The sequence below is a fragment of the Suillus plorans genome (assembly GCF_016647745.1).
Source record: "Suillus plorans strain S12 chromosome Unknown HD556scaffold_39, whole genome shotgun sequence".
Classification (NCBI taxonomy): Eukaryota; Fungi; Basidiomycota; class Agaricomycetes; order Boletales; family Suillaceae; genus Suillus; species Suillus plorans.
In genome coordinates this window covers 101,163-129,092 of record NW_024537423.1, presented here as the reverse complement: position 1 = coordinate 129,092, position 27,930 = coordinate 101,163, and the positions used below count along the sequence as shown (strand labels likewise).

Genomic DNA, 27,930 nt, shown 5'->3' with positions numbered 1-27,930 from the left:
AAAATGTGAAGTTCACATTTGACAACCTGCTCGTTCAGTGCAACTCAGGGCACAAGACGCCTACGTGGCACAGATTTACCTATACTGACTAACCTGTGTGTCATAAGCTTCGGACGGAGTCCTGTGGCCACTTCACATCACATCCATCGTTAAGGTATTTTGTCAACCATGCTCTACCGGCGCTGATTGGAAGAGCGGACTCAACTTATGACACCGGAGGTTCTTGTTTCTGACGTCCTATCTTCATAGTCAAGGGTTTTAATGAATATTTGTAAGCCGCTGGTCTAGACCCCTTGTCGAACTAGATATTGCCAGACTGCCGTATTGAACAGAATATTGTGATGCTGCCCAATCTTCCGCTCAGCGATACGAAAGTCAAAAATTCTTGATCAAAACAGTAATCTGCAAACTAATACACAACAAATGCATTTGGTAGGCGGAGGAACTGTCGTAGGTGTTGGCATGTCAAAATACACATCAACCGAAAGCACAAACGCGAAAAAAAATCCGATTTGAATATGTATATATATTGTGCTCTGTCTAAGCAGGAACCGAGCATCTCACCGGAATGAGAGATACAGCAGATGCTAAAGCCAAACTGCGCGACTGTCAGGAAAATACACATCAGCCGATGGCACAAGCGCAACTGATTTGAATATATATATATGTGTGTGCTCTGTTTGAGCAAGGTCCGAGCATCTCACTGGAATGAGAGACGTGGCAGATGCTAAAGCCAAACTGCGGGGCCGTCAGGTTAGTGCCTGTTCTAAATGAAACAGGAAAAGTCTTCTGACGGGAAGCATGGTGAAAATCAACTGGAAAACGCGTGGTTCTGGAATCGTCTGTGTAGAGAAAGACGAGTTATTCTTGAGAAAGACAACAAATGTTGACAACAATTATTCCTCCGTCCCGCTTGCAGGCTAGATACAATAAATCTAGTGTAGAAGAATGATTTTCCCCTTGGATGCCGAAGAGCAAGGTGACGGGGTTGCGAAGAGATGGTGGGGTATGCTTAGTATTGTCAATCAAAATCATTCATGCCTCAAATGGTGTTCCATCTTTGTAGCAGTATGCGCGACAATATGATTGCATCAAAGACAGCTATTGTAAATGGTATATACGACGATGAAACTGGATCCAGTTAATCAGAGTCGAAAGCGGCATCCTCCAGCGCCTTTCTCTGCTCTGCTAGTGCCGTGACGGACATCTGTGACACAACCTCTGGCGTCAGGTCCTCGCGATGATTTTTACCAAAAATCTTTCTAGACAGTAGCGTTAGATAACTGATAAAAACCCGAAAAGACAGTCAATACCTGGTCCACCATTCCAGGAGATGGTTCACCCGCTGTTGTGTGACGGGGCCAGGGACGTTCTCGAAAAAGTCCACGACGTTGCTCCAGAATACTTCGTAGTCAAAGTCGCCGTCAACGGTACGCCAAGATGAGATGTTGGATAGTGCGAAACGAACCTGTCAGACACACATTGTATAGACGTGGATGTACATAATAAGATTGACTCACTTGGCAGACAACATACGCCAGGGAGCGAGGAGTGACTTTCCTCATGTTGATTATGGAGGCCACGCAAGTTTTGACCTTGACTTGGTTTAGTTGTCGCCGGGCGCGCCTGTTATTTTCAAGTATGTCAGCTCCGTCGCCATCTCTATCAGCCTCTCTTGCTGAGGATGGAGATGTAAACACAGCCTTGAAGGCCTAACACAATAACGATGAACATAGTCATCATGAAATAAGACCGGAGGCAACTAACCTGAACAAGAATCTTGGACTTGAAGAGGCCTTGCTCCAAGTTGTCAAGTTTGACTGCGTAATTCTCGTACAAGAACAATGGCCAAGAATTTTCTGATACGATATAATCCGACGTTCTGTCGCAGATACCAGCCTTCACACTGGGCAACCATGAGGGTCATATAATAGTTGACGAAGGCCAATGCTCACCGGTTATCATCCCAATCCCACTCAGAAGGACACAGTAACTTCCCGCAAACGTCGTGGACGAAGCCACGGGCATGCTTGTCATCAGACTTGAGTAGAGAGGGTGGATGAAAGTCTTGATTGATCCAAGTGGCAACGAGGTCCTTGAGAGTGGAGGTGTCGTCACCGCGCGCAGCATCTGCTCCTCTCTTAAGCTATGACGCCATCAGTATGTTGAAGAGAAAGTTTGAAATTAAGAGCTTAGACCTGTTTCAGCATGTCTTGGCAGTCATCCACGTCAAGTTGCCCAAGCCTTTCATGCAGCCACGGCAGGACCTGCGCGACTATGATATAACCACGCTGCAAGCGATCGTGTCTGATTCATACTGTCAGGTTTGGTATAGAAAAAAAAAGGCAACGACATACTCTGGGGTGGCGCCCTCCGAGCCCTCCTCGTACCTCCGATCATTTTCGGCAATCAGGTCCTCCAAGTTGGTGTAAAGGACGCCCATGCGGCGAATCGCCCTGCCTTGAGAAACGTAAAAGGTCGTTTTTCTGCGAGGTTCGATGAACAAACGACATGACCGGAGTGCGAGACGACAAACCTCTGCTTCCCTCTTCTTTCTTGCTTCATATTTTCCAATTCATCTTCCAACGCAGCAATACGACGCTTAGCCCTCGCCTCTGTGGAGGTAGGGACTACCCCAGAGATGTCTGGAAGCGCGAGGGTGTATGACTCGTTACGATGGTCAGCCTCTGATGCAGACATAGTAGAAGTGAGAGAATTAAGGTGAGGTGTAGCACAATAAGAAAAATAAAGAGCACGAGTGACAAATAGAGAGAACGGGGGAGATGGATGAAGAGAAGATGCAAGCGAGAAAACTCACTTGCGCTATTAAATACCGCTAAATGTCAAGATATATAGGGCAATGCCGAATGAGGATGTGTGAACTGCGACGATTTCGACCTTAGTAAGCAGCCTCGCCTCTGGGAAAAAAAATGGCACCATTTATGTGTACTAGGTCGAGTCTCAGGCCGGAGATGAGTCTATTGAGACACGTGCTCGTCCTATACTGAATCTTGTCAGTGGTGCACGAATTTTTCATAGATTTCGTTGGTGCCGCATATGTTGCCCGGTGCGCTGTCATAATCGGTAACCTGGGCTTCTGGCACAAGGATAGGCTGCGGGGGCGGGATACCACCGCGTTTGGTGCATCTTCCTTCTCTCTCACCGCTACGCTCTCGGTCGCGGGCTTGCATCCGTTTCATATCGTCGTTGGGGTACTCTCTATACACATCACGAAGGTCACGCCCGTCCTTCGAGCGTTTTCCAAGGGAGTGTCGCGGCGTGCCGTTCCGTGACCCTCCCTCCCGGCGTATATTGAATTAGACGGTGTGTCACCATCACGTCTGCCAGTACCCCCACCTGCAAAAAATTCCTCGTAGAAAGAACAGAAACCTAGTAGTACACGGTAGAGATCAAGTATCAGAGACGGGCAATATATTTGATGAACAAAATACGCACTGTCGACAATGCTGACAATTCCACACAATCTGCTGCCCATGGGCAAGCTTGGAGATGAGCGGGTGGGCTCGAAATCAGAATCAGTTACGAAGACTTCGTGCGCATTGGCTGATCAGTGAAGTCATCAGGCTGTGCCATTCTGCGAGACAGAGAAAAATGGATGCACGCGCAAGCACTTTCTGAATCGCATGAGTGTGCTAGTGGGGAGGATGACATATGTAACTGTGTAGCACATCACAGAATGCAATGCGCGGAGATAGGTGTTAGCAGAAGAAACATATAGGCAGACGGGGATACTCACCGTATGTGCTCCCTTCGCAAACACTCCAAGAAGTGAAATAAGGCTGGCATTATGCGGAAGGGTCTCTAGGGAAAGGTCTACGAGTGAAAGGGCATCAATACGGGCGTAGAGGATGAGGAAAAAGCAAAATATATGGACGCCAACATAAACTGTCGCGTAGGATAAGATAAACAAGTCATAAAACACGTCACAAACCTGATTGTTCAACACATGATGCTAAAAAGGCACAGGTTCACGTCCTTCTCGCGCAGCACTCGAAATCTGATCGGCATGGGAGTTAACGCAAAGTCAATGAGTTCAGGTGACAGTTTAAAAGCAGGATGGAGTCAGGCGCTAGGTATGATGGCAGAATGATAAGAAGTTAAGACGTTGTTCAATAAGTCGGGACCGCGGGACGACGACTCATGTGGTGCATGACTTAGATGAAAACTGCACACTGCTCCCGTTAGGTGTTGTTTGCATGTGCGAACCATTTCAGGCATAGCCGCATAGGTTGCACGTGATTGGCGTGACGCGCGTCAACGCGTCGACGCGTTGTAGAAACAACAATACTGAGTGGGGCTATACGAAGATGGCTCCAAACTGATATATTTTTGTTGTGGTCTTTGCACTGCCTAGTCTGCTATACTTGAGACGACAAGTGCGTTCGACCCAGGGGTCTGCGGTCTGGGAATAGTCTTGGGGGTAAGTGAGTGATGTGGAGTCAATAGTCCGAGCGCGGGAAACAATGTCCGAAGGTATAATTACGATGTCCGATGCAAAAGCGTCGGGTCCGATGTTTTCGGGGTTTCGGGGTATCGGGTTCTGGTTCGGGGTGTCGGAAACTAATAGTAACGCTATAGCGAGCGTCGGAAGAGCGAGCGGTGTGCGCGATAATAACAATGACTGATACGGATAATGAAAGAGCGATGATATTCGCAATATCAACTAAGAACTACGAAATATCAGGTTTGACCACTAAGCGTCGGGGAACTGCTCCCCTCTACTTGGATAATGAATAATGCTCGAGGTCAGTCCAATATATATGTAAGTACATAGAAATGCGGAACCCGTAGGCGAAAGTAGCGGCGGAGTATTTCGGATCCGAAGTACATGTAAATAAACATGAGGCGCTGCGGACTATGGGAAAACATGTAATAGCGCTGGCTACGACGTGAGCAATGTGCAAAATAATGAACTACACACCTAGTGGGGCTAGCAAGACAGGATGGGACACGGATAGGACAAGTGCGCGGGAAAACATCGGGTCCGATGCGGCCTAAACGTCGGGTTGGCGGGTTAGCGTCGGATAACATCGGGAAGTGATTAGCATGTGACGGGTATTTGACGTGTACTGTAAAATAGCTCGATACGAGCCCAGCGCCAGCTCGTGTCCTACAGCGTCAACCCCAGATCAGTAAAACAAAGTCTTTGTGAAATCATGAACGCGGTTACAAGTACAGTAATGAGGTGTGATGAGCTAATATCCGGACCCGTACGAAATGGAAAGAGATTGTATCGTAGCGTATTTGACAGGTAGTAGCTTGCAATGGACGATGTAAGCATGTGAGCAAAAATTTCCTTCAACAGAACGGCTTCCTCAACGATCAACCCGAAGCAACGCTAAGCCTTCACACGCTTGCTGCGGTGTTTGCATGTACACTTAAACCCCGCAAGGTCTTGAGCGAGGCTGTCTTGAGAAGAGATAGTAGCCGATACTTCCGAGTCCGAGGAGCTGCACTCCGACTCAGTAGGCTCGTAGGATTCGTCGTGCGAGCGTTTGACGCCTTTGAAGACTTCATCATGCCAGAGATCATAGCGCTGATGTGCGGTGAGATCAGCTGCTTTCATCACGTTCTTGGCACCAAGGCGCCATACAATGGGCTGCCTGACTTCAGCATTTTCTAACTCGGAGCAATCAACTTCATCGCTCAGCTCCCGTGAGAAGGAGACTAGACAATCTCTGATCTTGCGCACACCTCTCTCGAGCATGGCCGTTACAGCGTCCATGTTCAAGTTGGGGGCCAAAGTCTGCAAAATTGTTATATAGATTCACGACACAACCATCGATGTGACTTACCCCGTGAGCCATGAACTGAGGATCATGATTACGAACGTCGATCCGATCTTGGTGATCACCCTTCACCCATACGAAGTATTCAACGGACTGGATGTGGCACCAGTCATGCTCACCGACCCTGATAGGCGTGTCGAAAGATCGTGGTGTTGTGCGTTGGCTAATGAATTCGTCGAGAGAGAGAGATTGAGGGTCATCTTCCCCGTTGCGTAACTCCTTCGATGCGATTGAATCGGGATTGGGACAGGCGTAACGTATGCCTTCGCGCACGAGAACTATGATGGCTAAAACTGCATCCGGATGCGCTTCAATTTCATCTTCCATCCTTTTGAAGACGCTATCCCTATTCTGCGAGAATGCGCACTCCCCGATAGCGGGAACCAGGACCACCGATGGTGTATCATCAACCGCAGAGATGGTGATGGTCATATCCGGGTTCACGATCTTACCACCCCCAATCTTCAATGGATAGTTCATGCTTATCGTCGTTTCAACTAACTCGGGATCATACGGAAGTTGAGCTATTGCCAGTGTGAGGTGACATTTGAGATAATCGAAAGAAGCTTCGTGCAGAAAGCTAGGCATGTCGACGGACAAGATGTGCTTGTCGTAGTCGTAAGCAAGCCTGTACTACTTTAGCAATCCTCGAAATAGACAGATTTGTTAACCCTTACCTCGGCTTCGTCAAAATTCGGCCCGCTTCTCCTGCCTCGTGTATTAACCTAAATTCTGCTGGTCTCACGCCATGGAATTCCTGTTAGTAAGCACATCAGCGGCTGTATTCAGTGACTCAGACGACTTCCAAGTTACCTTGTGGCCTTCATCAGCAGTCAGGTCAGCCATATAGTCCAATATCCTCTTCACATCTTCAACCCAGTAAGAATTCTATCCGATAAATGCTTAAATTCTCGAAACTTACTTGGGGTAAGAACTTCGGAACGCAGAGACTTCTTGGGAACATCGCCACACAAAACATCTGTCGCTATGGTAGGGACGCTCTCTACTGGCTTGGTCTGCCCTACCGCTTCTGCACGCAGGGGTGTTTTAGCGGATGCTGCTTTTTCGGCTCTGTTTGGTCGAGGTAGACTTGAGGCATGTAATTTCTGGTGCTTGGGCTTCTGATCTGACTCTGTGAGCGCTGGTGTTGTCAATGGACTTGTAGATATCGATCTGGCCTCATAGCACTGGTATGTTTTGGGTACAAAAGTGGTGTAGAAGGAACAGTGGTCCACTTGAGTTACTATTGTAGACATGGCTGTTGGATGTCAAGTGTCGTTGGGTGCTGAGCGCTGAGCAATGCCTTTGTGTGAAACGTAAGATCAAACGTGGAAGCTCCGAAGATAACTTGAGTCTTGAGATTACAAATGATAATGATAAATCGGGTAGTGGGAACAACAAATGCCATCATCATCAGCTGCTGTAGTACTTACTTGCAGTAGCCTAGCTAGTCGTCGATATCTCATCTCTCCCTCCTCGACCCCTTTCCAACGTACCCTTGGCGAGTATATAGAGTATAATACCCCTGGCCATACACTCGATTATGTATAGCGCCTGGTGTGTACCACATGTTCGCTACCCTTCTATTTTGCTTCTATGACACTACTAAATTCGCTAGAGAGTACCGCAAGTTAGATTCATAATTATCAGTATTGACTCCACATTGTATAAGTACTATTACATGTTATCTGAGATCTGAGCCTTTCAGATAGTGAAATCGTGGCATAGATCACCTCATGCTACGCCATGCCGCCACCCACACAATAACCGCTTCTCAGCGGGGACTTTCATCTTACCAACATCGTGTAATACCTTCAGCCACATCCCGGCATGAACGGCGCCAATTATTCATCTCTGCAAGTCATGGTGTATATCCCTGACAGCCTGGCCTTAACCACATTCGACATCCGGATCCTCCTGTCGCCTTATCTCCTGCTACATTTTCAAAATAAATAAATCCACGATCAGCGCAGCTCACCACCATGTAGAAGCAAAGGTTTAATATCTCCAACAAGATACATCAGACATTTATTATTAGCACCAGGGCCGGCAGCCAGCAGTAGCCTTCCAGTCACATTACACAGCTAGTGAGGGAGAGGTACTTGAAGCTCGAGCTATAGAACCAGAACTCTGCCTCAAAATCGAAAAAGATCCATTCGCACTTGCAGTTTTCTTCCGGTGACTCTTCGCATGTCTGCGTCATATCTATAGTCGTGACTTCCAGTTCGTGCAGCGTTCGACAGTTCTGGAGATTTGTACTTGTTCGGATGCTGAGCGCGAACGGCTGGGTTTGATTTAGGATAGATGTGCTGTGTTAGATATGATATGATAGGAATGAGTGGATGAAGTTGTACCTCTTTTTTTATATTTTTTGTCTAGTAGGTGTTCTTTGAGTTTCCCGGCGCGTGGAGGGGCAGGAGGAAGGACACTGTGGGAGGTTTGGGCATTTCACCTTGGGGGTCTTCTGGTATCGGGTGTTTGAAGGATGAAGAAGGAGACGCTGGAGTTTCGATAGCGTGCTAAGGTGAGTGAGACGGTCACGGTAGATCGGGGAAATGGTCACGCATCTTGAAATCTCCTTCGGCATGATGTTGGTTTACGGGTCCATCCTTGGCTTTTGAGCTTAAAGCTCGACAGTGGCCGTCTTCAAGGACTGACTCGACTTTGAGATGGAAATGGTGTGGTGTGGGTCGTCGCTATGTGACATGGAGAGGCGCTGATTTCTCATGGAGATTGAATCGAGTCCGTAATTCAAGTTCGCCGCATTGTCACGGTAGTGACCTCATGATGTTCTCGTAGTCTTTTGTATTGTCCTCGCTGTCATTTTTACTGGTTTTACGGTATCATCATAGGTTGTAGTACTACGTGGCAGTATGCATGTTTCAGTTGATTTCTACTCGATCAATGCTAGTTTTCGTATCTAGTAGTACGCCCAGGTTCGAGCCCCAGCCTGAGAGAGGTGAAGAACGGACCTCCAAGTCGCTGGCGCTCTCTGGCTCTCGCGACCTTTCACTGAAGCACCCTATACCTACATAATGATTCATCATCATCGTGATTGTGCGGCGATTAAAAAATCGGTATCAGTGGTGTGGGAGATGTGATCAAGTCCTTGAGCCGGGCCCCTGGGATCATCATGATACCGATGGTTGAAGTCAGCAAAAAAACCAACCACCAGGAATTATTAATTACTACTCGTGCGCGACTACGTCAGGCACTGTGCCGCATCCTCGATGTCTTAATGTTCGGGTCTATATCGACACGACTCTCAGACTGTAGCTGTTTGCAGGTTTTAATTCAAGCATCTCGAAGACTACTATCAGTCTATCACTACTAGTAGTACACGAACTTCAAGTGACATACAACATCGGGTCCGGGACAGCTTCTGCTTGTGTGGGCATGAGCGTAGCATCAACCCCTGTGAGTCAACTCGAAAGCTATGGTGCTGTTACTAATCTGTATGGTTTTAGTTCTGAACCCTGCAAGAATCAATACCCCGTGCAGCAGCGAGCAGCACTAATATGCCGTTTCAGGCTCCAGCCGAAGGTTCGGTACATGGGTAAGCGTCCTCGAGTCTGGAGGCCCTGTGAAGCTTCAGATTTGTACCCCATTTAATTCGACCATGCTGCTCTAATATCTTGATAATATGTAATAGGCACCTTGAGGTGAGTTTAAATGCCCTTTTAGATTGAAGTTCTGCCAACCCTCAAATTCTTTGTCACAGTTCCCCCTGCAAAGCGGCTGGACCGTCCTGTAGCCGTTTGCACAGCACTTGCATCAATAGTATTCATGCCCCCAGGTAAGTTCTTCCTCATTGTGATGGGCAGTCCAGACGCTGACGACTTCAACAGTACGCACGCAGGGTGACCCCTTCGTTCACTGGAAGGTGGATATCGAACGCGCAGAAGCGGCTAAGGCTTCCCGGCAACAAAGGCAAAAATATGTTACCAGCGCCATGACTACCATGGCCTCTACTATTAGTGCTGCCCCAGAGAACGGGAGTCACACATTAGAAGGCCTTGTCAGCACGTTCCACCACTACGTCCCCCCCACGGTCCCCACGACAGGTCAAGTCTCTTTTCCTCTTCCTCAGCCTTACATCCAATTGTCTTCCTTCCAGGCGCCTTGGCAAGCGCCTCTCACCCTGCTGCCCTTTCAACCACCACTTGCTCCACCATTGTCACCATCACCCCAATCACTTCCATCGCCATTATCGCCCATACCGTCCCCATCGCCCATACTGCCCCCATCGCCCATACTGCTCCCATACGAGTCACCCCCATTGCCCATACTGTCCCCATCACCCTCATGGCCCATACTGCCCCCACCGCCTCCATCTTCTCCATATCGGACCATGTGGCAAGATCCAGAGACAACACCAGCGCGCTTAGGGTCAGCCGCCATCTGGCAGTGGGCACCCGAGCCAGCCTTGGGTAGCGAATTCGACTTGGAAGAGTTGATAGCAAAGTTGAATCTTGTGTGGGACGGGCAGAATCAGACATTCTGGGAGCAATTTACTCAAGATGTAGTAGAAGAGTGAAGCCTGTCATCATGTTGTCGTCGTTTATTGCTAGTAGTACCACTTAGGACGGTTGGATTGGAAGTTCAGTCAGTGTTCGGGAGCTTGATTTGCGTACCGGCTGATCCGCAGCATGCATGCTCGTAAAGGGAAATGCCAGATATATCAGGGGGGGCACGTGATAAGCACTCGCACTTCAGAGCACGAACAAATTATGTAAGACTCAGACAGAATTCAATAACTCGGTGACATGAGCTTACATGAATCGATATTCGAAACCACACAAATAACTGACAAGTATAGCAACAATTCTGAAATCCAATACCCCCATATGACCAGGAAAATGCTTGATCGCCTCCTCCGTCAAGTCCAACTAGAACTTCTCCTAGATCTGCTCATGCACGTGGAGCGCTTGATGTTGTTCGTGTGCACCATGAACGCTACCGAGTTGACTTAGCGCTTTTGCGAAGGATCGTAAATATGATAAAACAGTAGACACTACCCTGTTCCGGATTATCAGCTCTCTAATAGTTCAAGAGCGTCCCATTCTCACCGATAGTTGTTGCAATAGTCTTGCTGGGGATAGAGTGTACCATACCCTGCAACGGCCCAGTCACCAGCGAATGAACTTCAGATACAAATACTCCCTCCTGAGAAACTGATCCACGAGTGTGAACAACTGGAGGACAAACTGGTCCTGGTGCGCGTCATCACCATCTTTGAAAATGACAAGACATCCTGTCGTCAGAACACTGGAAATATATAAAAAAGGAGTACGGACTTGAGTAGAGACTCGACTTGAAGACGGAAGACTTTTCAGCGTCGATAACCATAATGTCCATGTGTGCATTGAGCGGCAGAGACAGAGGAGGGATGTTGACGAGCCCATTCTTAGAGTCATTGATGAAAGAGACCTAGGTCGTGGTTCTTTAGAAACGCGCAGCTCCTTCAAGTTAGTTTGAAAAAGCCCTGGCATTTAGATCAATACAAGGAGGCTACATATCAGAGAAAAACGCACGAAGATTGTGCACCGTGAATCCTCAGTTCTGGGTTCCCAAGTAGCTCTGAAACAGACGGGTGTAATATTGGTCCCTCTAACTTCTGAGAACTAGTGTTGTGTGGCCTGCAAAATGAGTAATAGTATGTACACAGGGAAGTGACAGGAAATTTAAGATCAGAGAACTTTGCAAAAGTGAAGTCGCCTCGGTTGTCCTTGCCCATGAAGAAATAGAACGAGAATGGCACAAGCTTACTAATGGTAGAGTGTGCGCGACGAACATCACGTGCATGTAGGACATATGAAATCTATATCACGTGACGTCTCGCTCCGAGGCATACATAAGACTAGCACACACCCTGTTATGCCTTCGGCACAAGAAGCAAAAAGGAACTCTTCTTGCTCCTTTTTAGCCTCCTGGCTTCAGCTGCATTCCAATAATTACCAGAGGTTTTGAAATGAATAAATCATGTTTTTAGGATGATTTTGATAAAAGTAAAAGTATAATTGAATATATTCCCGTCTCCCGTCTCCCGTCTCCCGTCTCTTCATTTTCCTGTCCTCCTATTCTTAGTGTTTTAAAGTCTGGTCCAGTTAGGCATTGGCATGGGTACAGGTACAGGTCTGACTTTCAAGACCCGTGACCCATGTACCCATGTGGCAATACCTGTTGAAGCTAGCGGTACACGCTCAGTGTCTGGAAGGAACAACTGAGGTATAATGAGAGAAATGGAGTGACTATATGTACTGATACATGTGATATGAGTCAAAAAGGAAAGTGCTATGGTAAATGATGACAATGACAAAGGAGAACTTCAACACACCCCCACAACAACACATTGTTGCAATCATGGTGACCCAAGGGAGAGACCCGCTTGATGACAAAGGAAGAGAGGTCGGGGAAGACACTTGGTGAAAATGTCAGTGACATTTTTGTGAGTCAACAACCACTCTGGCTTGAACATGCCTTCCTCAATGTGTGCACGGATAAAATGGAAACAAAGGCTGATATGCTTGGTGCGATTATGATTAGTGGCCTCTTTGGAGAGAGCAATGGCTCCAGCGTTGTCTGTGAAGAGGCGAAGAGGAAGGGAGAGTGGGATGCACAGACATTCAAAGAAAGATGCGAGCCAAAGGCCATCTTGAATTGTAGCCATGAGCGCCATGTACTCAGCCTCAGTTGAGGATAGTGCATGGGTTAGCTGCTTCTTCGATGAGTGGGACACAGGTCCTCTGTTGAAGAACCAGACATACCCCGATATGGAGATACGATCTTTGGGGGTATTGGCCCAATTGGAGTCGCTGAATCTGTGAAGTTCAGGAAGTGCTGTAGCACCCCCATAATGAACGTGTAGGCTGACAGTACCAGACAGGAAACAAAGGACGTGTTTGGCCACAGTGTAGTGGTGGGGCTCTGGACAACTGTTGTGTTGCACCAGCTTCATGACTGCAATGGTGACATCGGGACACATGTACATCATGAGGTAGAGCAATTCACTGATGAGTTTGCGATACTCGGAGAGAAGGTTCTCGATGTGAGGGTGTGTGTCAGTGTCACATCCAAATGGAAAGTGTGAGTCCATGGGGAGGGTTACTGGGTTACAGCCGGTCATGCCATGTTCGTTGAGTAGATAGTTAATATAGTTGGTTTGATGTATCCACAACTTGCAGGTGGTATGGTTGCACTTGAATTGAATGTTGAGGTGTTTGGATACCAGACCGAGATCAGTGATGCCAAAATGTTGCGCTATCTGACCCTTAATCCACATGAGGAATGGATGATGGCTCACAGCTGCAAGGCCATCATCAACATGCCAGGCAATGATGCAAATGATGTGTTCCCCCTCTCCATTGACGTGATCCATAGATAAAAATGGTGTAGTCAGCCTCAATGCGAAGGAAGCCTAACTGAGTTAGAACTTCACGTAAAAGTTCATACCAGTTGTAGGCGGCTTGTTTGAGTCCGATAATAGGTGACAGACAAGGAGGCTGATGCTGGGCTCGACACGTTCAAATCCATGGGGCTGTCACATGTAGACATCCTCTGTCAATTTCCCCCACAAGAACACACATTTCATGTCAAACACATCGAGTTCCCAATTGTTAAGGGCAGCAAGTGCTGAGAGCACTCGAATTGAAGCTGCTTTGGCAACAGGTGCAAACGTCTTCCCAAAATTGATCCCCAGCTAGTGATATAAGGGGTATGGGTAACCCATGGGTTTTTGGAGGGTTTTTTAGAGGGTATGGGTAGGGGTACAGGAATTTGAACCTGTGAGAAACCCATACCTGCAGCTATGTACCCATGTACCCTCAAAATTTGAAACTCAATTTATAATAAGGCAATTAAATCACATCTTTGTTCAACCTTTACCATGGCAGGTACTACAAAAGCTAAGAATAAAGCTCCTGGCAAAGTCAAGCATACAAAAACATTTACACAAACCCTCTTGCAATCTCACAAGAAATCCATAGCAACTCGCAAAGTCTCTACCTTTGCATCTAGAGCTTTGACACCATCCCCCACTGGAGGATTTTCACAAAGGGCAACAGTTCAAGACTCCAATGATGACAACGATGATGATGAACCAAGTCACATTGGGGGCAGTCTCAATGCTAATAGAGATGTAACAATGGAGGCTGTGGTGGAGGACAGTGAAGAAGAGTTGGCGGCTGAGGATGAAGACAGTGAAATAAGTGAATCTAGTCCTCAGCGCTGTATTATATGATGCTGACGGTTGACAGGATGACTTTTGAATGACTGGACAGCACCGGTTTATGTATCCTTCAGGTCCACCCCTACCATTGAGTACATCAACAACTGCCGATGTCACTCGTTCCAATGTGCAGCAACAAACTGTAAGTACAAAACACGGGAGGTGAGGAGATATCTTGATACTGGGGATGCAAAGTCCATGGGAAATATGCATAAACACACAAAGAAATGCTGGGGTGCTGAAACTGTCGAATTGGCTGACAAAGCCAAGAATGCAGCAGAGGTGCGCGTGACAACAAAAGGGGTCCTGGATCCACAGTCCATAACGGTTGCCTTTGAGGTAAAGGGAAAGGGAAAGTGACGTTCTCACACCGTCAACATACAAAAATGGAATTGCGGGCAGAGATAGTGTGGTGGGTGGCCAAGAGTAAGAGGCCCTTTCAAATTGTCAGTGATCGTGGCTTCCAGAGCTTAATGAAAATGGGAAGACCGGAATATTACATACCTTCACCCACAACAGTATCTCGTGATGTCAAGAAGGTGTTTGCGAATATGCAAAAGCAAATTGCAAATATGTTGCAGGAGTATGAGGGCACCCTCAGCTTTGCTACAGATGCATGGACCTCTCCAAACCACAGGGTGTTCATCGCTGTGACTGTCCACTTCGAACAGGATGGAGAGCCAGTATGCTTGATCCTTGATGTTGTTGAAGTAGCAATGTTACACTCAGGTGCTAACCTTGCTGCGGCATTCACAAAGATCCTTAAAGAGTTTGGTGTGTCTGATAAGGTCAGTTTACATCAAATAGCAGTGGACAGGATACTTACCTGTAGCCAGATACTGTGTATAACCTGTGATAATGTGTCTTCGAATGACACCATGATTGAGGTGCTCAGTGACCTGATTCCCTCATTCCCTGGAGATCCCAACCATGCACAGTGCTTTAACCATGTCATCACTCTCATAGCAAAAAGTTTGATACATCAATTTAATGTCCTCAAAGGCATGACAGATGCGGCACTGGATGATGTAGAGAGGGAGTTGAGAGATCTTGCTGAGAGTCTTGATATTGAGGATGAGTAGACCAGAGGTGAATAGGAGGGGAAGGAAGATGACGATGATGACACTGGTGATACTGCAGATGGCTGAATTGATGAGGTAGCTAGACTCCCCATGGCTGACCGTAACAAACTTGAGGAAAACATAAGGCCTGTCAAGCTGGTGTTGGTTAAAGTCAGTCACTGAACCAAAGTCTTATAGGTGTTGTCATACTTACCTGAATGCTTCCACAGCTATGCAAGATCACATTCACATCCCTCCACTCAACAACACTTCTCCTGCCCTTGTGGTTTGAAATGCTCCAGAAGCTCAGCCTACCAGAATGGAAAATGCTGCGTGATGTAGCAACATGGTGGAACTCAACCTTTGACATGCTGGTGTTCGCAATAGAATATTAGTTAGCTATTGACAGTGTTACAGTGGACAAAAGTGCAAACCTGCACAAGTTTGAGTTGGATAAGAATGAGTGGATCATTGCTGGACAGCTGGACAGCACGTTGAAGGTGCATGCATTTCTATTTTTGGGATTGATGTTGCATGTTCTCATTACAACTTAGATATTCAAAGATGCAACATTATTTTTCTCTCGTTCCACTCCCAGTCTTGCAACTGTGATCCCTGCAATGAATCACATTGACAAAATGCTCACCAACCACTCCCTTAATCGTGATTATGAACTATCAATTTGTGCTGCCCTAGGGATTGCCAAGAAAACACTCAACCACTACTACAATGCTACAGATCAATCTGAAGTATATTGCATTGCTATGGGTACAAAGTCTTTTTCTTTCAGAATGGTTATAACTACTAATGTAATAATGCTATCTATTGACAGTGTTACATCCCAGACACAAACTTAAATATTTTGAGCATGCTGGCTGGGAGCACACCTGGATTGATACTGCAGAGGAGATTGTGAGGGATGTCTTCAATCAGTCCTATTCCACACTACATGCATCTAGTGTATATGAGGATATACCCACACCTGTAAACGAGCAGGCCAAGGTACATTTTGTTTAAACACTTTTGATACTGCTGGTGTGTAACTGATCTTCTATACTAGGTACTTAATATATTCGACGATCTGCCCTCCCTTGCTGCTCCACGTACTGCAGAAATGCTCAACGAACTTTCATGCTACCTCAGCACTGATCCAGAGCAAGTGAGGGATGTCCTTCTCTGGTGGCATGAGTGAAAATCAGTATACCCTTGTCTATCCTGCATGGCACTCGACTACTTGTCGATTCCTGGTGAGCTACTAACTTATACTATGGCAATGGTGTTGTCTTATTAACAACATCAGTGATGCCAACCGATGTTGAGCGTGTTTTCAGTCAGAGCCACCTCATTTTGTCTCATGTTCGTAACCGGTTATCTGCACAGTCAATGTGTGCTCTCCTCTGTCTCGGAAACTGGAGTCTGCTGGGCTATGTGAAGAACAAGGACATTACCGCTATCACAATTCTACCAGAGGTTGCAGGAGATGACAAGGAGCTTGAAGAAGGCTGGGACATCATAGATTAATTTTTTTAATTTGTTTCATGCTAGTAGTGACTCAGATAACTACAGACTTGTGCTTAGTGTTATTGGTGTACCTGTGGGTATGGGTATGGGTTTTCATAGGTAAGGGTACAGGTATAGTCAAAAATACCCATGGGTTACCCATGCAGAACACTAGCAGGTTGCCAAGCACAGTTTCCAAATCTCTCTCGACTTGCCCGCGATGTCCTTTCAATACCTGCATCAGGAAAAAGCTCGCCCATCATTTGCATCCTGCGAGAATACATAGCGCCACATAGCCTCTATAGTACAACAGGGCACCCCCACAACATCCAGTAGCACTACATAGCGACCTGTAACTCAACCTAATGGCAACTGAGGCTATGAAATTGATCTCGCACATAGAAGACAATGTTGTGCCCTATAATACTATCAGCATTACACCAGCTATGCTATGACAGTCACTCAAACAACTCTAAATCAATGTACCTATTCAAATAGAATTCTTCTGACCCATCTCGACTGAACCGGGGAACAAGGTGACAAGGGCGCAGAACTTGATTCACGGGTAGAACAGCTGCATTAGGTCCCCGCTGCCATGAAGACCTCGTGAGCTTGAAACTCTGCAAATTATCGTCGAATGTTTGAAGTGGCCGGAACCAATGGATGTATGCAAGGGGGTGGGGAAAATGTCCGAAACGTGATGGGAGGTCAAAAATAACCTTCACTTCACCAACGCACAGACCTAAGTCACTAGTGAGCAAGCATAGACAATCATAAAACAATAACACATACCTGATATTCCCTCCCCAGTGTACCGGTCCTCATCTTCAATCACAAGCACCGTGTTGAAGTGTGCAGGAGCTGGCCCTTTCCTTGCATCCTTCGACGGAATGACTGGCACTGCGTGTACCTTGAATAAACATTTGGCATTGTTTACATGTGGTCGTGGGGGGGAGAGCACCTTCAGGTACTTGTACACATCAACCCAGTCTTGTGGTGTAAATTTTCGGTGTGTCTGAGTTTGCAGGTTGTGACGGACAAACTCTTCGAGAGCGGGAATGAAGGCGGAAGCACCGTGCTCATCAATTAACCGCTGAATTGTTGAGTTTGGAAAGGGGATCGTCCGGGGCACAAAATATCCACGAGAAGCTGTTAACATGACGAAACGATCTATCTGCCGAGGTAGGTCTAACACTCGGAATGGCAAAGGTGACTCACCATCAGAATCAGAGTCAATGCTGGTGTCTGAGTCCTGCGAGTGTGTATCTTCGTTAGCAGTATTTTGAGAGGACCACCATCGCAAATAAGCCTCTTGAAGGTAGATAGATTCTTGTTGGCATAGCCATGTTGTCATTTGAATAATGTAGTCACGGCGATTGGAAGCACAGTACGCACGCTTGGTAAAATCTATGTGAAGTCGTTCAGGGAGCTCCGTGTTGAAACCATCTGCACTCCAAAACAAACGAATTGCATCAATGTAGTGGACCATGGCGTGAACCTTCGGTATATTGAAGTGCTCCTGTACACCAAGTTCAACAAAAATGTCCTTATTGGCATGAAATAATGCGAGGGCAGAATGCATCCGAGCAAGTGTTTTGTCCGTGTGAGTCTTGTACTGTGCATAGTAAATGAAATCTGACATGCCACGGACAGCTGTTAGAACTTGATTGTCAACCGCCCTGGCAATCACACCCAGAAAAACCCGCTGCAGTTCTCGGTAATCTGCTCCCGTCCATTGTTTATGTTTTGAGATGCCTTTTCTGAAGTGTCGGAGTCCTGAATACAATGTCATCTCCTTGAAACGTGAGTCGAGTTCCTCCTCGCCTATGATTTCGGAGCACCAGCTTACAAGGTGGTCCTTAAACACACCTTTGTGCAGCTGATGTAGAATGTCGGTAGTGATACATGAGAAAATGTTGTTGTGTGGGAGTGTCATCCAGAACAGTGAGTAAATTGCTTGTAGTCCCAGTTCTCCCTCAAACTGATCATTGCCCATCTCGCCATCACGGTGCAAGCGCAGATTTTGGAGTGTTGAATCTCAATTACGCACTTTGGCCCTCATCATGTCTCCTCGCTCGTTACATCCCACAACACACTTTGGGCACCGGTTCTCCATGCAGCAGGTCATGAGGCACTGCTCTGAAAAATCAGCAACATACACTGCCACAATGGGATGCAACCGCCTGACTTGATGATCAGGGCATGTGACATCCACTCTGTCCGTTCCTGCACTGACCAATGGCTCCAGGACCTGTGTCATGCAGTAGTGGAAGAGATGATAAGGTTCAACAGAACATGTATCTCGCTTGAAGCATTCTAACTTTGAGATTGGTAAGTACGCGATTAGGATGGCTGCACGTTTGGATGGCTGACAGCGGATCTCTTTTGAGATGTTTCTGAGGGTCAAGTACATGGGCCACACCTCCTGGTCTCCCCGGAACTGCGACAATGAAGTCTTATCAGATGCCAGGATCACTGGCGCAACAACAGCCCCTGGAGGCAATCTTCCCTGTAGGAATGTCTTTAGTGCATTTTTTTTCACTCTTTGGAGACACCCGCACTTACCTGCATCTCCCACCACCACTCACCAGTCCACATCTCATCAAACATGCAGGTCTTTCCCTCCTCATCTGCAAAAACCCTCTCTGGTGTGTATGACACCATGTTTTTGAATTCTGAGTTGCCCATGAGCTCACGGATACAGTCTACAGGGTCCCGTAACCACAGTTCGAGCTCTTCACTTTCCCATTGGCCACTATTGCTGACTATGTTGCCTTTGACAGTTATTTTCTTTAACATCCACTCGGTGCCTCGGGGAAGCTGATCAACAGCTTTCATCAAGGTATATTTACTTGTGAAGGAAGTATTCATGTGGCCAGTCTGTTCCATGTCCTTGTAAGTGTCTCTCAGTTGTTGCTGCAAGTTTGACAGCTCACAATGGGTAGTTTAAAGAACTCGTCAATTGCCATCTGACCTACTCTCGCAATCAGCCACTTCACCAGCCCCCACTCCTCTTCATCTGCAAAGGGTGCCCACGGATCTAGGCCTAATGCTTCTTGTTCCACTCTGATGCTCTCAAATAATGTCTCTGCTTGTCCGAGCGTCCTCGCTACTTGTCCAGGGTATGTCTGGATAAATCGCATCCAAACTCTTTCCTCGTCTTCAACTTCTTCAACATGGACATGATGATTGGGTGGAGGGGATCGTGGTGGCATGTCTTGAATGACATCCACATCATAATCAAATATGAAAGGTATGTCTCCATCGACATCCATATTGTGCATCTCATCATTGACTTGTGCGCGGACCCCTTCCATACGGTCCTTGCAGGCAGGTGCATTTGCGATGTGACTACTAACAGCCCGAGAACTTTTGAAGCTTTTCAGGCAGAAATTGCAGCAGTCAGACATGGGCAAGGAAGGGCAACAAATGAGCCGACAAAGCCAACTTCCAAGTGAGTGACACTTATTCCAGTTCATACAATGATTCAGACTAATCTTTGGCAGGGAGGACACAAATAGCTGACAAAGCCAAGTGAGTCGACATGTGAAATTAGGACATGTTGATTGACCAGTGACCAGTGTGACTCCACGCATCAGACATGTCCTATTCTATAAAATGGTAAGATCTTCATTGCTTGCTACTATTCCCACTCTCATCTCTGCCTTTAGAATGTCTTCGACAGGACCCAGTTGCCAAGCACTCGCTAGAATTATCAATAATGTGGACACTGCTCCCTCACAGCGCAAACAATGTGAGCACCGTCCCTCGGAGAAGGCACTATATCAAGGTATGTCTGGTGTTTTATCTCATTTGTACAATCAGATCTGATTGTGTCTTGGAGTTTTCGTCACATAATGTCTCTCTGTCCCAAGCGCCGGTCGCCAGCGCACTGGATCTAAGGCCACGTTTCAGCAAGGTGCCTCCGCAAGTAAATACACCCTCTCGTGGTTGGCAAGAAGATGCCCTTACAAAGGTAAGACTGTCTGATGACTTCAGATTGTGGATGCTAACGGGTATGACTTGCAGGAGTCTGGCTTTGTTAATAGTACTAATCACACTCGCACACCCATCCATCACACATTGCCACCAAAAGCTCGATCTGAGAATACTGTAAGTGGGTTAATCTTGAGTTCAACTCTAAGTGTGCTGATTGATTGAAAGCCGCAGCGAAGACTCAGCACCGCTCGTGCAAAAGAGCTGATGCAACTTCGGCAGGCACAAAATGCACATACGGCCCCTATAGATGACACAGGCAACACTTCTGAGGAGAATGAGCAGCCTTATGGACTCGGAGATGGTGATGGCCAGGATACTGATGTCGATGAGTTTGACAGTGGGACCGCTTACATGGAGGATAACCATGTGTCTGATAATGAAGGTAAGTAGTGTTCCATCATTTGAATAGCATCTGAACATGTTAGTAGATTCACGCCACGACTCGGGCTATGTTTCATCTTCTAGCTACAAGGGTGATAGACCACACAATCACAAAAGGAAGCGCAATGCCAAGGATTTATCAGAATATTTTTTTTCCCCACAATCACATGAGCCACGATGTCCATGCAAAGTCCACAAGAGTAAGGGTCGTGTAGCAGCGCGTGACTATGAAGTTGCAGTCCAGCAACTCATCAAATTCGCCATTGGTGATTTTCATGGACGGCTTGCATCTCAGTACGCATACCCAGATCGCATGACTCAAGTGTTATGGGCCAAAGAAGCTTGGAAGGAGGCCTGCGTGTCGCATGACATTGAGATAGGATTCAATGGAGAGATAATACAGATGGTATGTGTTTTGTCTCTATTCATACAGCTGCCTAATCTTTCACTCGAGATCACCTGTCGCACGTCACATCTCACAGGTGAGGTGAAAGCTAAACTTCGCCCGCTTGCTGAGAGCATTTATGGGTTTGACTGCAGTACAAGAGAATCTGTCAAGTCTAAGAATCGCCAACTCGTGCAGGACCTCAAGGATAAATTTGGCCTGTGTTACCAGGTGAGTAGTAGGCAATATTCCTCATGTCATCACACTGACATTCAATTCAAAGGATCTTGGAGACAAAAAGAGCAATGTTCCTCGCAGTGGCCTCTTTTGGATGAGGTTGAATCAGAAGGGGGCCAATTTGATCTGGTACCAGAACAAGAGGGACGAAGGGATCATGTTTGATAAGTATTTCACACCATTTCCGATTCCTGCACTGGCCTTGTTATATACTGCAGTGAGTGACAAGCTTGGCTGGGGGCTATTAGGTTCACATGGTCGCTTTGTTGACTGCAGGCTGAGTGCTGTGTGGATGAATGGGCTGATGGAGAGTGCATCGACATCTGTTTTTCGAGCGGCGAGTACAAAGCTGTATATGACAAACACCTTGCCAATCTCAAGAGATTTCAAGCGCAAACGAAGGACCATGGCATACTTGATACGATACTCAAGGACATCAACAACAGCGGCAGGTGAGTCTTTTGAGAATTTTGTCATCATGAGTCTGACTCACACACTGCAGGTCGCATGCTAGAGTAGATCCGACCGACATTCCACAGGGAGGCTGCTTGTCCGACAACAAGATCAAGAACACCATTCGGGAGCACCAGCAACAGGGCGACAACACTGGGAACGAGAGTAATGATTCGGATGAGCTTGATGGTGGATTTGAGGATGATGAAAGCGAGCGCAGATAACAGCTTATTTTATTATGTTATAGTGCTATTGAATGGATGTTGCTATTGCTTCTATTTGTTCGAGTGCGGCAAAAAACAATCACTATGATCTAAGCTGGATGGTATGGTAGGCTATGTAGCACTACATAGCAAGACTACATAGTCAACATGCAAGGTACAGGACACAATATTGTGCAAAAAGTCAGGTAGCCTGTGGTATATAGCGCTATGTTGAGGGGGGGGTTGCAGCCTAGCAACATTTACTCCGTGGCTTCTGTAGCACTATGTTGCATATCACATTTTTGCTGATGTGGTGAGTCCTTACTCCATGTTCCAGGTGTCTATACTTAGTTCTCTTCATAGGATCAGCTGTTGCTGTTGAACACATTTTCTCCAGTGGTCGTGACACAGTTTCACTACGGCATGCAAGTCTCAAGCCTGAGACTATCAAAATGTTGATGCTCATGAAGGCAAGGCTTCGTTTGGGTCGTTTATAGTTGATTTACACTCCTTATGTACTGTACTCTACTGTATATGTCCGTAAAATACTCCATACTGTACCATTTGCTTCATCCACCAGCAATGCCACGTATGGTATACGGGGAACCCATATACCATACCTTTACCATATGTGTATGGCCATCTACCGTCGACGGTATGGTGTGCAGCCCTACAGTACAGTAGCTGCAACAATGAGTGCAGATTCTTCATCATCAATCACTTTGTCTCTATGTCATTTTGCAATGCTTGATATTGATATAAAATGTCATTCCATGGACCTCTGGTTTGGTTTCTTGTACAGAATATCTGAATGTGTAACTTGAAAAATGATTTTCAAAGTCCAGTATATGATAGTCCACATTATTTTGCCTACAGGAAGTCACCCAATGTTCAATATTTTGCTTACAGATTATGGATTTAGCTCAACTAATTATAGCTCGGGCCACGGTGCCTAACATACTAAAACACTCAAAGCTGCAAATGACAATGCACCTAGATTAAATCTGGGGGTATTCGGAGTCCTATTGCCCGGCTTTCCACCATTTGAAGCCCCGATGGCTCCGATCGAATATCTCATTCAACATTTATATCATGGCTCATCTAACATTATCTAACACTTTAAACCCATACATATTAGAATATCAGAATGTCATCACCATCAACCGCGCCGTCATCATCACCCTACGGCATGGGGGGTCTTTGTGACATCACAGGCAACATTCCTGAACTCGCGGGTTCAATTTTCCAGACCAAAAATGCTGGGCGCAAGCGAGAGATGCAGACGTATATGGTTGGAGGATTTTCCCGTTGTACTTGGTGGCAGGCACTGACTTTTTTGTTATAAGATGGCGCTCGATGGAATCGAAACAGAAGCTGATGAGCAGGACACACTGTTCACGAAATTATGCATCGAAACAGTGCATTCGAGCTACCTTGCGGCGCAGAATCGTGTGCGCCAGTACACCCAATTTTTGACACTCCTAAAGCGTGAGGAGGATGCATGGGCACAGAGGGCTAGCAGGGCGTGTTATCTAATGCCAGATTACAAGCCTGGCAGTCACTCATTCTAGAAGGAACACTCCAGTCTTTTAAACCTTTCTGTAGCAAACTTGAAGTTCATAGCCTCAAGACATTTTATCTTAGCAGGTGATCGCTTGTCTTGTTCTTTATGTTTCCATATATCGTACTACTCCGCTTATCTACATTCCGCTATCAACTATGTATTGGATCTGAACCTGACAATGTATCTCTTGCTTGCTCTCGGAAGTTATGCTTGACAAATGACTTGTCAGGAAAATTATTAAAACTGTATATGGCAATGTCTGAAAGAGGACTTGCGAAATCAAACTGTCGCACGCAGTATCATTGCCGCCTGCCTCAGGCTCAGGCTGAGCTTGAAGCCAAGTCAGATGCGTCTTTCTCAACTGCCTTGGCCCGGGATTGTGTTGCTTATCGTTGTCGTCTCAATGGTGCTCTGCGGTGCACCACATTGCTCTTGGGAGAGGGGTACGGATTTTCGCGGACTTAGCAGACACCGCTCGGTCTGCAAACACTTTCAGAAGGCAAGCACGTTAGCTACGGAGAGAAGGCGAGACCAGGCAAGAGGGTCCATTCAAACCTTGCAAAAGTCCTTGCAGCTCACAACTACTAGTGGTACTGTTCCTAGTGTAAGTCTCTAACTTCATACCGTACTATTTACCCTACTAAACCCTCGTGTGACTCTCTTACCTCCCATCACAGCTTGGGCCGATCCAATTTACCAAGGATCGTTGCTTGAAACCCATAGCTCATTGCGAATCCGGGGTATCTACCAGTAGTAGCTTCGAGTCTGGGTCGTCACCTGGGCCTACTATCGCCCCAGGCAGCACTGCTCACGCTACTAATACTTCGACCTTTCAATTTCAAGACCCCCAAGTTATCGACGTTGCAATGGAGGACGCTGGTGAACGGGCCCATAACATCCGAGGTGTGAAGCTTGTCATCGTCTTGTACATAGCACTCACCAATTTCAAGCCAATCTAGTTCTACATCCCTCGCGACAGAACCTTGGGCCGATCCCAAGAAATTTTGAAGACATTCTACCTGCTGATGAAGACATCAACATTTCGGATGCTTCTTGGAATCCTCCCATGACCGAAACTCAGAATCTGCCTCAGCGCAGAATCCAAAGAGTCCTTTTGACTCTACGGGATTCTCTTCAGACCGCGCTCAATGCCTTTGGACTTTATCGACAGTATCCTAGGCGGCCTTCCTTTGAGCCTGATAAATATATCCCGTCTTCGCTACTCGCTAAGTCCTGTCCAATGGCTACTGACGCACATTACGCCCAAAGGCCTGATACATCTCCCAAACCACCTCATCCCTTCCCCAATATGACCACCTACCGCCTCATGACTTGGATGAACTCTGGAAGTCATCATAAATCGGAGGCTGAGGTGTCGCGCCTGGTGAAAGATGTGATTCAAGCGGACGACTTTAATCCAAGGGACCTCGATGGATTTTCTGTGAGGAAGAGCTTACGTGCATTAGACCACGACGATGACGGAGAAAAGGGGACTTGCGCTTTTCCAGATGACTGGTTAGAAGCTGATATCACTCTGGACATACCTACTAAGTCAAGAGATGACCCTTCCGAGTCGTTTACTGTTCCAGGGTTTCATTATCGACCGCTCCTAGGAGTCATCCGCTCCGTATTTACCGATGTCCAAGCTAACGCGTTCCACCTACTTCCTTTCAAGCAACTGTGGAAGGATCCTCTCGATGACAGCCATCAATGGGTATTCGATGAACTGTACACGTCTGACTCATGGCTACAGGCTCAGGATGACCTACAGCGGCAGCCGAGAGAACCGAATTGCACACTGGAGCGTGTTATTGCTGGACTCATGTTCTTCTCTGATGCGACTCATCTCGCAACCTTCGGAACGGCGAAGGCTTGGCCCCTTTACCTATACTTTGGAAATCTAACCAAGTACGCACGCTCAGCACCTAAATCTGGTGCATGTCATCTTATCGGGTTTCTACCTTCGGTACGTTAACGGTCTCCAGCTTCGTAGGCATCTCTCATGTTAGATTTTCAGCTTCCGGATAGTGTCAAGGATGTCCTCAGCAGCTTACCTTGGATATCGAAAACCGGGATAGCTGCTCTTCACACACATTGTCGGCGGGATTTATTTCATGCCTGTTGGAAACACTTACTGGACGCAGACTTCCTTGAAGCATACCGTCATGGAATTGTGTTACGGTGTCCGGATGGTATACTGAGACGAGTATTTCCACGCATATTTACTTACTCCGCAGATTATCCAGAAAAGTGCGTACTTTTTACTTTGTCTTCCTCATTGAAATAAAACTCAACTTCCTAGGGTTTTGATAGCAACAATAAAGGACATGGGATCTTGCCCGTGTCCGCGCTGCCTCACGCCGAAAGCCTCCTTCTATCTCCTGGGCCTGTTGAAAGATATGCGAAGTCGTATAGGTAACCTCCGAACTTACTGTCTGGACAGGGTAACAAGTGCCCGGGGGTTCATCTATGGGTTGGGAAATACTGTCGATGGTTCAAAGGTGCAGGCAACTCTGGGAGAAGGTTTATGGGTGCCGACGGTGGTGAGTACATCTGAATTCATCAGTGTTAGATTACTGCCTGACTTTCTACCAGAACGCTTTTGCAGAAAAACTGGGACATCTAGGATTCGACACCTTTCGCATGCTGGTGGTCGATTTCATGCATGAATGTGAGCTGGGCACCTGGAAGGCCCTTTTTACCCACCTCATCCGCCTACTCTATGCATGTCCGGGTGGCGAACACCTTGTCGCAACTCTTGACAACAGGTTCGTCCTTCACCTTTATTCTCCGTATTCATTTGATAAGTGATGACACTAAAACTAGATTTCGTCATGTTCCGTCATATGGTAATGGAATCATACGGACATTTTCAAACAACACTTCAGAAATGAAAAGACTCGCAGCGAGAGATTTTGAGGATATCCTACAGGTATGTCGCATTCATCGAGTTGAGTTGTAGACGTGCGCTGTTGACACCTATCTCAGTGCGCTATGCCAGTCTTCGAGGGGCTTTTCCCGGAAGGCCATGATGAGCTGGTACAATCTCTTTTGTACAGGTTTGCCTTATGGCACGCCCTGGCCAAATTAAGAATCCATTCCGACACTACGTTGTCAGTTTTAGAGGAGACCTTCAAGCAGCTCTCCCGTCAATTACGCAAGTTCCGAGACGTTACCTGCGCTGCTTTCACTACCTTGGAGCTACCAAAAGAAAAAGCCGCTCGAGATCGCAAGGCCGCCCGTGAACGCTCATGTGCCAACAACCCAGACATTACGAGCAGCGGCCGAAAGACTAAGAAATTCAATTTGAGTACTTACAAATTTCACGCCATGGGCGATTATCTCCAGTCAATACGGCTCTTTGGAACCACAGACTCCTTTACCTCGCAAATTGTAGGTGGACATCTGCTGTACTATTGTCTTCCCATCTTAATTTAATTTCGGGCAGGGAGAGTTGGCGCACAGAGCTTTGAAGGCCTTCTACCCAATAACAAATAAACTAGATACCCCAGCACAGCTCGCCAAGCATGAGCGTCGTCGTCGTGTCCTTCGGCGCGTCGCAGAGTCAGACCACAGTCTATACGCTAGCAAGCAGGTGCTGGTCGACTTGCCTGTAGGATTCAAAGGTCACCACCACATACCGAAGAACTACAATAACCCACTCCATATCTTCACTTTTCTTCGAGATCATGGTGATGATCCGGCTGTAGCAGTAGGTCCTGGCTCCTCTTATTGTTCATATCGTTCATGATAAGGCGCAGGCGTTCATACCGAGGCTTAAGGATCATATACTATATCGTCTGCGAAAGTTAGACATCAGCCATTGCGACCACGTGTTCACGGATGACGAGCGCAATTCTGTCATAATATCAGACAGTAGACTATACTCAGTCCAGACCATGCAGGTATTTGATTCACCCCTTGAGTCTTGCTAGCCCACTCAGGTTAGAGTTCGCCCTCATAGGTCCATTACACAACCTATGACCTTCGACGGGAGTACGACACCGTCAATCCTCGGACACACTGTGATATTATGGTATTATCCGGTGAAACCAGGCCACAACATCCATATTGGTATGCCCGGGTTCTCGGCATCTATCATGTAGATGC

General features: G+C 46.8%; 7 protein-coding genes across 7 annotated transcripts; 3 read left to right on the top strand and 4 right to left on the bottom strand.

Annotated features, from left to right (window-relative positions):
* Positions 1–1,141: 1,141 nt before the first annotated feature.
* Positions 1,142–2,700, bottom strand: HD556DRAFT_1309559 (uncharacterized protein; the record flags this gene model as incomplete). Its single annotated transcript, XM_041300300.1, has 8 exons — positions 1,142–1,262; positions 1,314–1,468; positions 1,521–1,712; positions 1,768–1,906; positions 1,956–2,146; positions 2,199–2,307; positions 2,358–2,486; positions 2,537–2,700. The coding sequence occupies 8 exons, from the start codon at positions 2,698–2,700 to the stop codon at positions 1,142–1,144; spliced, it is 1,200 nt and encodes a 399-aa protein (XP_041158705.1).
* Positions 2,701–5,359: 2,659 nt separating this feature from the next.
* HD556DRAFT_1444792 (uncharacterized protein) lies at positions 5,360–7,066 on the bottom strand (the record flags this gene model as incomplete). The annotated part of the gene is made up of 5 exons (XM_041306833.1): positions 5,360–5,767; positions 5,817–6,438; positions 6,488–6,567; positions 6,624–6,679; positions 6,733–7,066. 5 exons carry the CDS (start codon positions 7,064–7,066, stop codon positions 5,360–5,362), a joined length of 1,500 nt encoding a protein of 499 aa, XP_041158704.1.
* Positions 7,067–9,328: 2,262 nt separating this feature from the next.
* Positions 9,329–10,347, top strand: HD556DRAFT_1309557 (uncharacterized protein; the record flags this gene model as incomplete). The annotated part of the gene is made up of 4 exons (XM_041300299.1): positions 9,329–9,366; positions 9,463–9,472; positions 9,495–9,606; positions 9,659–10,347. The coding sequence occupies 4 exons, from the start codon at positions 9,329–9,331 to the stop codon at positions 10,345–10,347; spliced, it is 849 nt and encodes a 282-aa protein (XP_041158703.1).
* A 999-nt stretch (positions 10,348–11,346) lies between these two features.
* On the bottom strand, positions 11,347–11,547 carry HD556DRAFT_1213676 (uncharacterized protein; the record flags this gene model as incomplete). The annotated part of the gene is made up of 2 exons (XM_041296624.1): positions 11,347–11,434; positions 11,477–11,547. Coding segments are annotated over 2 exons (159 nt in total), but the record flags the coding sequence as incomplete, so codon positions are not given.
* A 5,509-nt stretch (positions 11,548–17,056) lies between these two features.
* HD556DRAFT_1432737 (uncharacterized protein) lies at positions 17,057–19,813 on the bottom strand (the record flags this gene model as incomplete). Its single annotated transcript, XM_041305156.1, has 10 exons — positions 17,057–17,340; positions 17,391–17,613; positions 17,638–17,747; positions 17,817–18,358; positions 18,383–18,417; positions 18,448–18,594; positions 18,649–18,732; positions 18,754–19,107; positions 19,164–19,478; positions 19,535–19,813. 10 exons carry the CDS (start codon positions 19,811–19,813, stop codon positions 17,057–17,059), a joined length of 2,373 nt encoding a protein of 790 aa, XP_041158701.1.
* Positions 19,814–21,682: 1,869 nt separating this feature from the next.
* Positions 21,683–22,056, top strand: HD556DRAFT_1239948 (uncharacterized protein; the record flags this gene model as incomplete). Its single annotated transcript, XM_041298079.1, has 2 exons — positions 21,683–21,817; positions 21,877–22,056. Coding segments are annotated over 2 exons (315 nt in total), but the record flags the coding sequence as incomplete, so codon positions are not given.
* Positions 22,057–23,403: 1,347 nt separating this feature from the next.
* HD556DRAFT_1444785 (uncharacterized protein) lies at positions 23,404–23,827 on the top strand (the record flags this gene model as incomplete). Its single annotated transcript, XM_041306832.1, has 2 exons — positions 23,404–23,547; positions 23,603–23,827. The coding sequence occupies 2 exons, from the start codon at positions 23,404–23,406 to the stop codon at positions 23,825–23,827; spliced, it is 369 nt and encodes a 122-aa protein (XP_041158699.1).
* Positions 23,828–27,930: the final 4,103 nt, after the last annotated feature.